The 17,058-nt window shown below is 31.3% G+C and overlaps 1 protein-coding gene across 17 annotated transcripts in view; it reads left to right on the forward strand.

Moving 5' to 3' along the window:
- Positions 1-17,058, forward strand: part of RIMS2 (regulating synaptic membrane exocytosis 2) — a 757,916-nt gene that overhangs the window by 411,575 nt on the left and 329,283 nt on the right. For 11 of the 17 annotated variants that reach the window (XR_013178386.1, XM_077167426.1, XM_077167432.1 and 8 more), the window contains 4 exons: positions 3,803-3,850; positions 7,270-7,400; positions 11,326-11,497; positions 12,867-13,020. Coding sequence is in view for 16 of the 17 variants with exons in the window: in XM_077167426.1 (XP_077023541.1) it covers positions 3,803-3,850; positions 7,270-7,400; positions 11,326-11,497; positions 12,867-13,020 (505 nt within the window). In the remaining variant the exon portion in view is untranslated. The remainder of the gene's footprint in view (positions 1-3,802; positions 3,851-7,269; positions 7,401-11,325; positions 11,498-12,866; positions 13,021-17,058) is intronic. The other 6 variants (XM_077167427.1, XM_077167438.1, XM_077167445.1 and 3 more) reach the window with 1 other exon arrangement.

A 17,058-nucleotide genomic window follows, 5' to 3' on the forward strand; every position in this document is an offset into this window, starting at 1 on the left:
AACAAAAACGGAGAAACAGAATACAATAAAACAAGAAAATGTTTAAAAATGTTTCCCTTTCTTCCTTCTATCCTTCCTTCCTTCTCTCTGTCTTTCCTTTAAAAAAAAAAAAAAAAAAAAAAAAAAAAAATCCCACCACCTTTTAGAAATTGAATTGAGGAGGGAAGAGTGAGGGGAATAGTGAAGGGATTTAGACAAATTTGGTATTCAGCTATTTTTCCTCATGTTTCAAAGATGATATGGTACAAATATAAAAATGTTGAATATTTGGGGGAAATATAAACTTAAAAGTTTCATTTTTACATATAATTGTGGAATGTGAAGTTTTCCTCTTTAGATTTATGAATAATATTGTCTTAAAATCCATGTAATTATAATTAAAAATAGGTATTTTTATCATTTTCTTATGATTTGGGAGGGATATGATCCAGTATGCTACTGGTAGTAAAACTTTTAGCTGTATATAATTTGAAATTTCATATATATAATTCCATTTTATGATTATAAATATAATACATATTTATTATAGGAAATTTCAAAAGTACAGAAAAGTAAATACAAAGCATAAGTCACCCCTAATATTGCCACTAAGAGAAAACTATCCATATACAAATAGTACTTAAAGCAAAATGGGGATAATTCTGTGCATGGTACTTTTAAACCTGCTTTTTTTATTTAGTAATAAATTGTGGACTTTTTCCTGTCTTTAAAAGTACCTCAAAAATGATTTTATAGCTATTTAATACTCCATTTTAACTATGTTATGGGATATCTTTCTTGTTTCTAGTTTTATATTTTTATAAATAACAAGGCCATGGAAATCCTTGAATATAAAATTTGCATATTTTTGTTAGAACAAAATTGTTTTGTCAGGATAACTTTCCAGAAATAAAATTACAAGATGAAAGGGAAAAGAAAAATAATTGAAGAATAGGTGTCTATATTTAATATATCCTTAGAAACTCTCTCTGCTGAACTGGAGACAGTTTTGGTTTGCTCTAGTGATGTAGCGATTTGGAAAATATCTACATATGTTACCCCTAGGGAAGACCAATAGACAATCACAAGGCAGCATTATAATCCCTATTCCTTCTATTCCACTTTTGGTAACTTTTGCTTTCAGTGAGATTTGCTTGGGCTGATTCCTCCATCATGAAATCATGACGCTGCTAATACCTGAGACAAAGATAATTTTATAATATATGAGCTGACCTTCCTAATATATTTATGTCAATTCATTGACTGGTATTTTCTCAGAAACATATAAACATGCAATGCAAATTTTTTGCTATACATTTTTGAAATTATGCAAATTATTTCCTCTATAGGCTAGAATTATGTGGCTGCTTATTATTATTCTAGGGACTATGAAGTTGTCGTCAGCATATATGGTGAGAATGTCATTGTGAGTTCAGGTTTATGCCTTCTGGGCTGTATGTTAGCACTTTCAATGTCAGCATTGCCTTATTTTTAATTTTTTTACTTGTGTTCTTCAATAATTATTAGTTTCATCCTTCCAAGGATTACTTTCATAATTCCTTCAATTTTGTATGCCCATTTAAAGACAATAATTAACTAGAGAATAGGTGCAAAAACTCAATATATCCTTAGAAACTCTATAACTTTTATTTAAGCTTCTGGTAAATGAAAGTTTTTCCTGTGAGTTTTTATCTTTTATATTTCATTATCACAACTTTGTTATAAAGTCCTAAAGAATCTATTACAGTATATTGTAAGAAGTAACATTGAAATGCAACATAAATTGTGGTGTACAATTCTTTAATTGTATGAAACCTGAATTTTTTATAGATATCACATCTTTCATGCTTAAATGTTAAATTAAATAAATTAATGTTAACTACCAATTAGGATGACAGACATAGCACTTCACCATTACTAATGGTTTTCTTCATTAAACGTATTAAAACAAAAATGTCTTTATAGCCATGTTTAATGTGTAAACTCATGGATAAAGATTAGGTTTAAACTGCCATCAATTTTAGAAGGCTGATTTCAGAAGTCTGTGAGTTGCTTGTTTAAGACCATTTTAGAAGATGAAAAAAAAAGTTTGCTTTAAGGGACTAACTTATTTTTGAATTACTATTCTTTTTAAAATGATCTTTTATTTTATAAATGTGATATTTACTCGCAAAAAATCTTCAGTTATACCAGATACTTCTGGTCTAAAACAGGTAGAATAGGTGGGAGAGCAGGTAAAATAGAATCTGTTTCAAAATAGAGTAATCAGTCCCTTTCTTCAGCATGCTTAGTTATCTCTGTGATTTTCATATGTTGTCTCCCCTGTTTGGTAAAGAATTATCCACCTAGGTTTATGCAGACATCAGTAACAAACTCAATTGCTGAACATTTCTTTTTTCCTTTGGGAATGTCTCCACACAGAAAGGAAGACAGCTTTCATTAGTGACTGCCTTGGCTTTTGGAGAGAGAGCAAAAGATGACTTGTCTAAATGATAGTGTTTATTTCTTAAGATCTATTTTCCTTTGAGTTTTATTATTTGTGGCTTAAGCAGTTTCTGTCTGACTTGATTAGATTGGGCAAACATCTTACTAGTATCCTTTATCTGTTTTCATTAGAGGTGAAAAATTGGGAAGCCTTTTTTATAACTCTGAATTAGACAAGAGAGACATCCATGAGAAGTGTAAGGGATGGGATGGAATCTAGGTGAAGGAAGCAAAATTAAATGTCTTGAAATCTATTTCCAAACCAGAGATATGCCTCTGATTTTGTTCATGACTTAACTACTGGCATGCCTTAATAAAGGCACAATATATTCTGAGTAGAGTGTTCTCTTTAGGAAGCAGTTCCAAAATGAAAACAAAACAAAGAAACAAAAACAAAATCAGAAGGGAAAATAAACTTGATTTTATTCTGAGAACTTGAAATAGAGTGGTTTAGTCTCAAGTGGTCTCCATTTCCTTCCTTTACGCTCTTGCTCTTTATACAAGTATGGGTGATTGTATTTATCCTTGTAGTATGTCTGTTTCTTCTTCTACAAATTAGGGATAATAGCTACTACCTTCTAGGGTTGTCAGTAATGGAGCAATGAAATTGAAATGCTTTAGAAACATAAAAATAAATATATAAATAAAAGGAAAGGAAATATTATTTTCATTAAAATATATGATTAGCAGTAAACAGTGTTATCTTGGGTAGTATATAATAAATGTCTGAAGATGGTGTCTAAATACTAGAACCTGGTATTGATTCATAATGTATGAATCAGCTCATTAATGCAGTACATTCCAGCGAATTTTTATCTTACTGTGTTTATTCTTTTAATAAATTCTAAAGCCAACTTGGCTAATATTTTCTGGACCTTTATTTAGACACAGTATTTTGAAAAGTCACGCAGTTTGAGTTTTTACAAATATTTCTATAATATATTTTCATCTAACTTCTTTGTAGACTATGGCTTTTCCATGTAGTGTTTAAGGTTGAAACCTGAAATTTCTTTGCTCTTGGAGTATGTTTGTAATCATTCTGAATATTTGCGCTTAAATACATTGTTTACATTCAGTCTTAACTCCTGTTAGATAGGCTACATTTAAAAAATCTGATTAAATGATTTCTTACATTTTGTATGGTTCTTATGTATTTTAGTATTTTGTCAAAATTAATTTATTCTATGCATTGAAGTGCTTAATTTAGATTAATATTGTCATGGAAATATTGTATTTAAGGGATAGTTGTATGTGTTTGTTTTTACTTTTGGTTTTTTAGTTCCAGCGTGTTGTCCTTTTGGTTTTGTTTTATTGCTTTTTTCTTAATTTTGCTTACCAGAGCCAAAGCCTTAGTAGAAGAACAACGCCTTTTGTTCCTAGGGTTCAGGTAAAGGCCTTGTCTGCCTGATAGAAACTAAAATTGTGTTTTAACCCTTATATGTATGTTTTTGGAAAATGCGTAGTAGGAAAACATTTTTTTGGTATGTTTCTCCAAACCATAGTATTGGATTTCAAATCATTTTATGAGCCAGCTTGTAAATTCTGCATGGGGATTAAAATACTGAATAAAAATTTAAAGAGACAAACTTTGTTAGTGATTTTATATAATGAACTGAATACATAAACTCAGTGGTTTCACAGTGACATTTAATGTAGATTAAATGTAGATTCCACTTATATATATAACGTTTAACAATAAAAGCCAATTCTATATTGTTATTTTCTGTTATTGCACTAAGGTTGCTGTCTCTTTAAATCATTCATAATATTACTTAACTTCTACATTTTCTTGCATTTTCCAAGCACTAACTCCTTGAGGAGACTGGCAAATAAATTTGTACCTTATCTAGACTATGAATTTTATGCATATTATATATAAGTTGAACTTTTGGAAAGTTTATTACTTTGATAGAAAAAAATCACAATCCAAATAAAATGTGTTGAATTTATTTGGTTTACACTCTTTTTATTGTAATTCTTTTCAACTTTACTGTTATACCTGGGTACAAGTTGTTTGCCTCTTTTCATTAGGACACCCTTATATGGTAAAGTAATGTAAATATAGTTTTGTTAAAAAGTAGTATTATGCTTTCCTTGCTTTGCTGCATGTTTCTTTTTAAATTTGTTTTGAATAATACTGTTTTTATTTAAATTTTAACTTTAAATTACACTTCTCTAGTTAATATTAAACAGTGTAAAGTATGCACCTCTGCTGCTCAGATTCTGCCTAGGAAAATTGAAAATGGCTATGTAGTAAAGCCATAATGATAATTATATTAAAATAATTAAAATGATCTAAGGCTTTTTTTAAGACAGTTCAGATAAAAAAAAGTTATCAGACCTAGAATTGTAAGGCTATATTTATTGTATTTTGGGGAATCAACAGATATTTTTAAACCATTTTAAAAGCACAGATATATTTAGAAATGAGATGAAATAATATAGCTAATAAAATAATTCTATTTTGATGACATGAAGTGGATATCTATTAAAAACTTCAATGCAAGGTCTGTACTATGAAAGAAAACTAAGCTACTAATCAAATGCACAGTTTAAACCGATTTGTAAAAAAGTATAATTTTAATCACATAATCCATAAAATTAAAATGTATTTATTTCCCCTCTAAATTGTTTACTGTTTGTAAGGTATAATTAAATAAACTATGAAGTAGGGTTGTAAAAATATGAAGGCCATATACTATAGCTGTTGGTTTGAGAAATGGCTAATATTAATGTGCTATTTTTCATTTCCTTGGCATAAGAAAATCTGAAAAGAATATACTTTATCTAACTGTTGAAATATATATCTCAAATGCTTAGCTATAAAGATATGAAGGGACAAAAAATATTTTCTATGGAGATTGAAACAAGTGTTTAGCCTCAACCCCTCAAAAATTCTTACAGAAATCAATAATTTACTACAATAATTATGTCATATTAATCATAATAATAATTGTTTCTTTAATGTAAAGTTTATTGAAAAAATTTTTTAGCCTTTCAAAACCTTTTTCTCTTTGAGGTGCCTCTTATTTATGGCATGATCCTCAGGGAAGGATTTTTAATATGAAAAGAATAAAGTCTAACTCTTTTATTCTTATAAAAATTAGAGAATGTCATGCAATTAATATGGCGATGATCACATATTTTTATAGGAACACTGTCTGACATCTGACATCTCTATTTCATCTCTTATACAATGAGACATCCTTACATTTCTTTCTTTTTTTGTTTCCCCCTCATATCTTTTGCCAGAAGAATAGTTTAGTTTCTTTTTTCCCTTCTTACCCTTATCTGCATCTATGTTTTCATTTGGTTAGGCAAGCAATTATTTGAGTTTTTTTCTTTAAAATGTTAGAAACTTTGATTTCCAGGTTCTTTATCCCTTACTATAAGGCAGTGGTTTTCAAACTTTAATGTACATGAGAATCACCTTGAGAACTTGTTAAAATTCTTGGGTACTATTCTCATTCAGTAGGTGAAAGGTGGGCCCCAGTAATTTATATTTCTTAAATTAGTAAGCCAGATAATGTTGATGGAGGGAATTTGTGAACCCTGTTTTGAGAAACTCTTGGCTAGGGGGTCTGTTTGTATTTAGCAGCTTTATTTTAAAACCTTTTTTTTTTTGTTACACAACAGCAAGATAATACCTACCTCAAATATAAGGAATTAACACAATATAAAGATTAGTAATTATAATTTTTAAAATTTGGATATATATTTTGCTATTATTCCTAAAAGAGGAATCCTGAAATAGAAATAATTTGTGTACTCTTCTGAGCCATCAGTCCTTCAATTCTGACTCAAAAGTTTAGTTCCTCCCCTCATTTTCTAGGAAAGGAAGTGAGGTATTCAACAAAGCCATGTTGCTTTGGATCTGAGATATCAGTGTTTAATATATAACCAGGATTGATTTTTCTTTTTAATTCTCAAATTATAAATTTCCAACTCAATATATATTTCAGGATAGTGCTCAGAGATGTGCTGAGTTCTGAACCAAAACTGAGCAGAGCTCCATAAATCCTAACAAAAAATCAGCTAGCTAGTTGCGGAGGTGGGAGGTATATGTGTGGGGGGTGACAGCTGTTAAATGAAGTGAATTTAGCAGCTAAATGTGAAGATCCAATCCCTAACTGTGGCATAGGGAAACAATTCAGAAACTTTCATCTCAAATTATAAAATATATCCGTATTATTCTAAGGACGTGATACATTTGCTTCATAAAAGAAAAAGAGACTTTATGTCTGTGTAAGACAAATTTATACAAGATGAATTTATAATTTTAATAGAGACTGAAGGTGTCTATGACTAATGCTGCCAGTATGCTCCTTGCTTACAATTTTGAAATGTCTTTTGCTATGGATTAACATGAAACATTTGCTTAAAAAATCCCCTGTGAATGCCATTTAAACAAGTTACTATCTACTCAGTTTGTTTTAAATACCTATTCTGATCTTGGCACTGTAGAGAAACCAAAATGAACAACACTGGTTCTTGCATAATGATAGAGAGCAGTCACTGCATATAGAGTCCTTAGTTATGATAATGTATTATTATGTGCATATTTATAAGCAAATTAGGATAACAAAAAGCCCATGAGTCTTTAATCAAACTGAAATATTAAATTTATTCTTCTATTCATTGAAGTTATTATAGTATATCCTTTTATTTTAACTAACAATTTATTAAGTCAAATTTATATTCTGTGCTAATATTAGTATTTAAGGGATTAGGTGGAGATTGAGGAATATAAACATTATGCTATGGTAGTAAATATTTGAGCTGATAATGTATATTTTTGCTTTTCAGATAAAACTGTGGTTTGACAAGGTTGGCCACCAATTAATAGTTACAATTTTGGGTGCAAAAGATCTCCCTTCCAGGGAAGATGGGAGGCCAAGGAATCCTTATGTTAAAATTTATTTTCTTCCAGACAGAAGGTAGGGATATGAAACAAAATAAATGCTCTTTAAAATGAATGGGAAAATGTTAATAGCAATGGGTATTTCAATTCTTTATCATTTATTTTTCCCTGTCTTGGCTGTCAGATATTTGTGAACTTTAATGTAAACAAAATGCTTTTTAGGGATCAAAATAGTATGTGCCAGTAAATATTTTAAAGAGATTGTTTAAAAACTGATATCAAATGTGGTTTTTTTTCTCTCTTTTTTTTTCCTGCGTGGACAGGCTCTGGGAATCGAACCCGAATCTCCAGCATGGCAGGCAAAAACTCTGCCACCATACCACCATCACCTGCCCAATATCAAATATTTTTATATTTCATTTTGTTGATTATTTCTTTTAAGCATGTAGAGTATAGATTGTTTCTTAAATGTTTTAATATCTCAAAATCATTACATAGTATGTATCTTTAAATGCAATTTCACACAAAGTACAGAAGCAAAAAAGCTGGAAATGGTATAAAAGGGCCTAATCACATTCCTTTACAAGTTCCATCTCCCATTACCGAGATATTACTTGTCTAATTCTGTAAAATTACCCAGTGTGCTTTGTATTTCATCACTCCATTTCATCACTGGGGCCAGAATCAACTTCTCTAAGCAACATTTGTGTATGTCCATTTTATTTGGCAGAAATTTGGTAGAATGGCATTGTTCTACTCTAATTTAAGGAATTAAGATTGAAGAAATAGTTTATAAAAATTCTCTAAGGGCTCTTTATTTCAGGCACTAAAAAAATAAGTCTATGCAAATAAGTTTCTGAAAAAAGAAGGAAATAATGATTCCAATTACCCTTTCCCCAATTATTCCCCACCCTAAGTTCCAGGGCAGCGTACTCTCAAGTCTCAAAGTCTGTTCATATTTTTCTCAGGTTGGAAGGAGGTTGCAACAGATGTGATCTTAAATCATGTTTAGACTAGTTTGGGACTGTTATGTTCACTTAGTTCAAGTAGAAAATGCGTAAAAGTACCATCTGAATAACATTTCAGAAAAGAAAAGGACAAAATAAAGGTAATACACAATTAACAAAAGCCTTACATTTTATTTGATGCATATTTTGCAGTGAAAAGTTGTAAAACAAATTTCTCAGAATATGTCAAGGTGATACAACATCTAAAGTATTAGAAATTCATCACAGTAAAATGTTATCATTTAACTTTGCTTGAAGAGAGTTGTTCTCTAACAATTTGGGTTGTCTTTTGGAAAGGGATATATTTCAAACTGTAAGGTAGGAAAAGGACATTGATAACAGGAACTGTTAAATCTATTCAAAGCTTCAGTTGAATGACAAATATTACAACCTAGATTACTCTGTCCCAGCCGTCATGTCACTTGATTTCGTAGAGCAACATGCTTTACTAAACTTTCTGGGAATGCCGGTGTACAAATCTGCTGAATATGCTGCATTCCTAGCTAAGCTTGTATACACACATTAACTTAAATTTTTACTTATTCAAACCTTTGAAGAAAAATACTTATTTTTAAACATGATAAACAGTTTTCAAAAATGCTGAATTTCTTTATTGACTATTTTTGTTTAGTTTTATTTTATATTACATAATTTCCTTCCCTACTTTCTGAGTAGCTTAAATAGACTTAAAATGGAAGAGAAGTTCCCCTCATATTTATTACAGATGTCATCCTTTTTATCTTTTTTCAACACGAAGGTGAGAAACATTTGCAATTTTTTCTTAGATTATCTCTCAACTGAGTTTTCATGGTCATTAGCAGGAGTTTGAAGAATAGTTAAATTTTGCAGCTTCCTTTGTTGAATGTGTTGTGTCAGTATTTTATCTCTAATTGAAAAAAGAATTCCTTTTTACCTCAGAAACAACTACACTATCATCTCAACATACTATTTTTCATGTAAAGTTTTCACATGTGAGTAAATGACTGCTTTTGTTTTGGTATGAATTATTTCTTTTTTCTTTACAATTTTTGTGAGAGAAAAGCAACTTAAATAGTTGAACCTAAGAAGACAATTGCTAACTTTTATTGATAAGAATTACTGGAGAGATAAGAGGCTTTTTTGAAGAGGTCTAGTTTAGAATTCAATTAAGCAATTTGAAAAATTATTTTCTGAAAAAATGTACTATGTGTTATAAAAAATAACTGAGCATACTATAACATATATATATAAAAGCTCCTTTATATAAAGTAAACTTGGTTACCAATCAAAATATATTCCTTTTTGTTTTATTTTGAGTAACATCAAGGTTTTTGCATGCTGTTATTAAATTGAATATTAAAGGGCACCTAGATTTTGAGTCATCAGAACAAAAGTGAAGGTAATATATGAAAAAAATAGAAAGGTTTTAGATTAGATTTTTAAAAAGAGTTAATTACATTCTCAAGAATTTAGTGATGCTTTTGGAGATAGTTGTGTATTTTATTATCACTTGGCTGCTGTTGGAAAAATATCTCTACAGCATGCTAACGATACAGCTTTTAAATAGTCTTAACACATTTTCACTGTTGACTTATACAACATAATTTGATTCTGATGGCCTTAGTTAAAGTTTGGGAAACATAAGACTCATTTGCTTTAATTTTCTGAACATAAGACTTATGAACTGGAGCTTGGGTAAACACTAAATTGGTTTATAAACTTGTACTCATATATGTTTGTTTTCAAGGAACTCCAGGATTATGTGGTTCCTCTCCTACCCAGTACAAAAATATCTTCCAAAATAGTCATAATCTGTCTGAGAACTTATTTTCACCCCCGTGAGAGGAGGTTCATGGCTTTTTCTTTTATCCCCTTTCAGATTTCAGTACAAACTCTTCTTGAATTAGATAGCAACACTCGCGCTGAATACTTTCATAGAAGGAAATTTATCTTTTAACAGGGTCTCAATTCATTTTTCATGGATGTCAAACAACTAGAGGCTAAAAAAATATTTGTTAAAATTTTAAAAGAGGGGAACAGGCAAAGTAAAGCAATCATAAACCATAATTCTGGGCAGTAAATTCTGTTTCATAATGCCAATGCTTTTAGTTAGTTGTTTTCTATGTATACCACTTTCTATTTGTACCACCGCTTCTTTTGCATAAACTTAAAGATAAAAAATCACTTACATGGGTTTCAAAAGTGATTTTCCTACATAGGCTTTCAAAATCAATACACAATCCACTGGAGTTATGGAGTAAATGTTTGAATTTTTATCTCATTTTTAACTTTCTTTGTTTATTTCCCAATGTACTTATATGTTGATACAACAGAATAAAACATGTATATAATTCATAAATATATGCATATAATTGGAGACATAGACAAAAACATTGAATAATAGAGGTGTGTATCATCAGCAAAAACATAGATACCTCTAAACTCATATTGTAATGTCTACCTCATATAGAAATAATTTTAAAATGCTTTAATGATCTGATATATGTCATAAGCAAGTATGTTTTTCATGTTTGTAAGAAAATAATATGATAAAATATGAATTATAATTTATTAGTTAAACTATAGAGATGAAGTGCTGAGCATCACAATTTACTAGAATTTTTGTGAAATGTATTACATAGTTCAGATTAATAATATTTGTAATATTACTAATTATTATCATTTTGAAAATTTCAGCAGAGAAATTTGTTTTAAAGATATGAAGTTAAGATTATCCAATCAGGTTTTATTGAAATTTTGGGGAAGAATGACTTTTCAAATATTTGTCATGGGAAAACATTCAGATTTATTGGTATATTGCTATTATGAAGGTTTATTTTTACATTATGTATAACTATATATCTTACAAATTTTAACAGTATTTTTAAAGACAACAATATTTCTGTGGTAATTTTGTGGTAAGAATTCATTTCTCACCTGAGAATTTTTTAATTAATATATTTTAGTGAAAAACTTAAAGATTTATATAAGTTCATATGTTTTTATTTCTTATAGTGATAAAAACAAGAGAAGAACTAAAACAGTAAAGAAAACGTTGGAACCCAAGTGGAACCAAACATTCATTTATTCTCCAGTTCACCGAAGAGAATTTCGGGAACGAATGCTGGAGATTACCCTTTGGGATCAAGCTCGAGTTCGAGAGGAAGAAAGTGAATTCCTAGGAGAGGTATCTGGACTTATTTTAAACTTGAACTATTTGTGACATCCTAGATACTTTTGTTTACATAACTCTCAGTGTAAATTTATATTTCCAATATCTAAAGAAGTAAGCACAATTTCTTTAATGAAATGAATTTAGCTACAGTTTTAAGACAAAAATTATTGATTCCATAAAAATCAATGATTCTAAATACTCTGTGACAATTTTACATGTTTATTCCTATTATAGGAATCTTGAATTGAAATAAAAGATTGGTTAATATTTCACATATGGATTAATTTGATTTATAGTGTTGTGTACATCATGTTAGTGTACTGAACCAACTATAACACTAGGAGTTCAATATGTTCATGGATTATTTTTAAGACCTATAATATGCTAGACATTGTTCTGGGGACTGAAGCTTCAAAGGTGAAGTAGGCATATTATTTTCTTCAATACATTTCCAATCCTTTTATGAAGAAGACAAGTGAATAGGTGATTACATTACAGCATGAATTTGCATGGCAAATTGTATAATGAGGAGAACACAGGAGATGTACATATGGAACGATGAAGTGAGAGAGAGATGGCCCAGGGAAACTCCACAATGAATATAAAATACTGCATAGCAAAAGGGAGTGAAATTCCTTCATCCTGCAGAGGTAATAGCAAGGTACCAGAGGAAAAGTGGTCTTGAGCAACTACATTAAAATTGGGAGAGAAAGTGGTCAGAAAGACCCCTTACTTTTTCTATAGCAAGAAGTTGGAATTTGATTGTGTAGCTCATGGGAACCAATGATGGATTTTAAAAATAAAATGGTTTGCTTGAATTTGCACTTGAGAAAAATATTTCTAGCCATAATGTAGAGAATAGGTTGGAGAGGGACAACATGCTACCATGGAGAGGGTAGCAGCTCTCTAGCTATGAGTACACTGTCATCCACTTGCAGGATTTTTCAGCATAATTGGTGCTTTAAATGACAATCTCATGAGAAAAATATCCATGGAAATGTTAAACTGAATGGTGTTAGCTATGAACTTGAAGGATGGAAAATCTATAAATCAGTTGGTAGGGAGAGTAAGTAACAGTTGTTACGAACAGTTACTCTAGAGCCAGCAACCTGGATCTGCATTCCTGGTACTACCACTTTTCAGCCTTGTGTCCTTGAACAAATTGATTTAACCTATTTGTACTTTGATTTCCTCTTCATCCAAGTGAGAATAATAGCAGTATACAACTCAAGATTAATATAAAGGTTAAGTGAGTGTATATGTATTTGTATCTAATAGTTTTTCTATTATGATGATCATTGTTATAAAAGTTCTAAAATCATTTAGAACTTATTATGTCTATTATTTGTATATAACAGTCCTTGGTCTCTTGGCCTTTTAGATTTTAATTGAATTAGAAACAGCATTGTTAGATGATGAGCCACATTGGTACAAACTTCAGACGCATGATATCTCTTCATTGCCACTTCCCCACCCTTCTCCATATATGCCACGACGACAACTCCATGGAGAAAGCCCGACACGAAGGTTGCAAAGTAAGTTTGTAGTTACATTTACCATTTCTTTATTAAATTTGTACTGTCTTAAATGATATGTATGATACAGAATTGATGATAACATTATGGATAATGATAGGACTCTATTAGTGTTTTCATAGCTATTAAAGGTTTCAAATTATTTGTTATACTAAAATGCTATTGGTTATACCGATAGCATTCCTCCTTTTAACAATATGAAAGTCTTGTATAGTTGTATTTTGGACCATATGACTCCCAATGAAGCATAATTATATTTTAATCTGAGCTTTTAGAATCTGAAATGTAGGAATGAGACAGCTAATGTAGAAGATATTAGTCATGTGGCCAATGATACCTGAGCCTATGATTTCCATCTTTATTATCCCAAGTACATTATGAATGTGGAGAATAGCAAGTATAGCTTAGTGACTGAAACTATGAGGCTTTGATATCCAACCAACTTGACTTTATATCTTGATTCTCTCACTTGACTTCAGGTACCTCATTTCTCTGTCTCACTTTCCTCAGTTATAAAACAGAAATAATAATCCTTATATAACAAGTTATTTTAAGAATTAAATGACCTGACAGTTTTAAACTAATGTTATTATTGTTGTTATTATAGCCCTTTTCATTTTACCCTGGATTATACATAGCAGAAACTATAAAATAAAATTAGATCAATTCAGAGAATCCTAAGGAAACACTCAGAAATGTTTTAAAAATTAAAAAGTGACATTGTTGGCTCTTGTTCCCAGAATTCAGGATTTTTTCTGATGGATCTATTATTAAAAGGTGAGGGGGATGATTGCTGTCTTGGGTGATATTCATGGGGTAGTTTTAGCTTCATGAGATCAGCATGTTCCAGGTTCAGCAACATTTTTATTGAATGCTGGAAGATTGATTGACATTAACCAAATCTCAGAAGTATAAATTAATAAGTTTGAATGTCATGTCAGTTATAAATCATGGAAAATTTAACTAAAATGATAAATAGCTATTATTTATATGGCAAGTACCCTTCCTGCTGAAAGAGAGCTAAATTATATAAGAAGTCTGCTTGATGAGTAGAGAAGTAAAGGCAAGGATTGGTCCTATGGGCTATTTAGTTTGTCAGAGAACAGCCTAGAGAATTATCTTCACTCCTTTTAAAAAATAATCTCTCTGATGACTAGAATTTTATTTCTACTAGATATAATGTCTTGCAATCGAATGATATTAATTGCGCACTAATTCCACAGCCCTCATAGTTTTCAGCCTTCCCAGAATGTAACCACCCATCCACCCCTACTTGCAAATGCCGTTACAACAGCCTTTGTTGTAACAATTTCAACATTACAATGAATTTTATGTAGGCTGATTTTAGAGTGTCTGCTCTATTTGGCTACTATAACCTACACATTGTATTCTTTCTAAATAATAATATAGGATGATAGGTTACATGAACGTAACTAATATAATCCATTATGTACTAATTTTTACAGCATGCAAGCTTATATGCTACTAATGCTAACTAACATTGCTCTTTCTTATAAGATAGACCTCTCCACTTACTCCAATGGTTGTTGCACTAAGGTGTATATATAAGAACTCTCAATTTCTGAAACTCTTAAATCTACCTACATTTTTCTTTGTTTTTTTCCCTAGCTAATTAGGAGTAGTGGAAAGGAGGGAAAATAAGAGTACAGTACTTTCTAGTTATCTGTATATGCCATGGATTTTCCTGTAATGACTTAAATTTAATTATTTTATAACTTTTCATATTCCCCCAACTCAAAACTGGGTCTCCTGTTACTTGGTCATTACTAGTATTAAATTTTCCAATTGAAAAAATATAGTCGTTTCATGCTATACTATATCAATCTTTTCACTAACTACCACCTGAACATTAATGAATTAATCATCAATATTTGAACATGTGGCTAAAATTGGTATTTTTCTCCTAAAATGTTATCATGATTTATTAGAATGTGTAGGCCTAAAGGTAAGTGAAAGCATGTACATATGCATAAAAGAAAGAAATGAAGAGTAGGAAATAACGCTTAGGAAAAACAAGAAAATTAAAAAAAAACTACCATTTACTGGGGACATATTGCTCAGCAATGGCAGATACAAGTCAGGGTTCTTCTCCATGGAGAGGGTAAATATTATACTTATTTATTAGTATGTTTCATATTGTCAAGGATAGTGATCCTTACATTTTGGTGGAACATATGCATGAACTGTTATCAAAAAGTGTATACTAAGGTCTTCTTTATTCCCCATATATACATAATAGTATGTTTGATATTCAACCTCTGAGGCTATAAGCATTACTCTGAGGCTATGATTTACGGAACGTAGATGAATATTTAAAGATATTTCAAATGAATAAATAGTAATATCGGAATTCTTTCTTCCTTGTGCTGGTTTGAGGCTGTTTCATACCCCAGAAAAGCCATGTTCTTGCAATCCTAATCCACATTCGTAGGAGCAGACCTACTCTTTAGGGTGAAAAGCTTTAGTTAGATTTTGGAAATGTGACCCACTCAATTGTGCATAGATCTTTTTAAGTTGTTTCCATGGAGATGTGACCCACCCAGTTGTGGATGGGACTTTTTGATTAGGTGGTTTCCATGAAGGTGTATCTCTGCCAATTCAAGGTGTGTCCTTATCTGCTTGTTGTAGCCCTTAAAGAAGGAACCATTTAAGAAAAAGCTTTAGAGCCAACATAGACAGAGATGCTTGGAAATGCAGAAAGAAAATGTCCCTGGGGAAGCTATTTAAAAGCAGAAGCCAAAGGACCAGCAGATGCCAGGCATGGATCTTCCCAAATTGGCCTTTCTTGAGTCAAGTTATCTTTCTCTGGATGCCTTAGTTTGCACATGTTTATGATCTTAGAACTATAAGCTTGCAACTTAGTAAATTCCCTTTATAAAAGCCAACCTAGTCTGGAACATTACATTTCTGACCCGCATTAACAAACTTAAACAGATTTTAGTACCAGAGAAGTGGGGTGCTGCAGTTTGCAGATACCAAACATTTTGGAACAACTTTTTAAATGGATAAAAGGAAGATTCCGGAAGAATTGTAAGATATTTTATTGAGAAAGCATAGATTGATATGAAAATAGAAATGTAGACTCTGAAGATACTTCTGATAAGGGCTTAGACAGAAATAATGCATGTGTTCTTGCAAACTGGAAGGAAGGCAATCCTTGTTTTAAATTGGCAGAGAATTTGGCAAAATTGTGTCCTGGCTTTGCATGGAAAGTAGGATTTAAAAGCCATGAGCTAGAATACTTTGCTAAAGAGATTTCCAAATTAAATGTGAAAATTGCAGCCTGGTTTTTCCTTACAGCTTATAGTAAAATGCAACAAGAAAGAGATAAGCTGAGATCTGAATTCTTGGGAACAAAGAAGCCAGAAATTGATGGTCTGGAAAATTCTGGGCTTCCAGAAAGAGTGGCCCCAGAGAATAGTGTTCCATGTGAAATTTAACTAAATATAGAATCAATCAGCCATTTCAGAAAAAGCTAGAAGTAGAAAAGGAGTTAGCAAGAAAGGACTTATGGATGATCTTATTATCTGATAGGTGTGATCCATGTATACCGCACAGAAAACAACAAGTTTCTTGTGAGACTTGTATAAACAGAACCACTGCCTCTCTTGACTAAAAGGGACAGAAAAGGGACAACTTGAAGGAAAAATTACTTCAAAGCCAGAATCATGGAAGCTAAGGTCTGAAGCCAAGAAATCTCAGTCCAGGAGAACAGACCCATCTTTGTACTTGAAGAGGATGTTTTCCCGGAAATTAGAGGGCAAGCCTTCCACCTCAATGTTCAAGGCCTCAGAGAATGTGGAGCACATTCCTTGGTGATTGGGGGGACCCTCACTGCCAATGCACTGTTCTGAGAGGGTTGAGCATGTGCCCCAGAGATGGTAGAGAGCCTGGGTGCTGTCCTGATACTTAGAGAGGGTGGAGCCAAGAAAAAGGTGGTCTCCCCAAAATTCCCCAAGGTTGCATTTGGCCACATCTCCATAGAAACTGCCTAATCAGAAGGTCCCACCAACAATT

The sequence above is a fragment of the Tamandua tetradactyla genome, chromosome 6 (assembly GCF_023851605.1).
Source record: "Tamandua tetradactyla isolate mTamTet1 chromosome 6, mTamTet1.pri, whole genome shotgun sequence".
Lineage (NCBI taxonomy): Eukaryota > Metazoa > Chordata > Mammalia > Pilosa > Myrmecophagidae > Tamandua > Tamandua tetradactyla.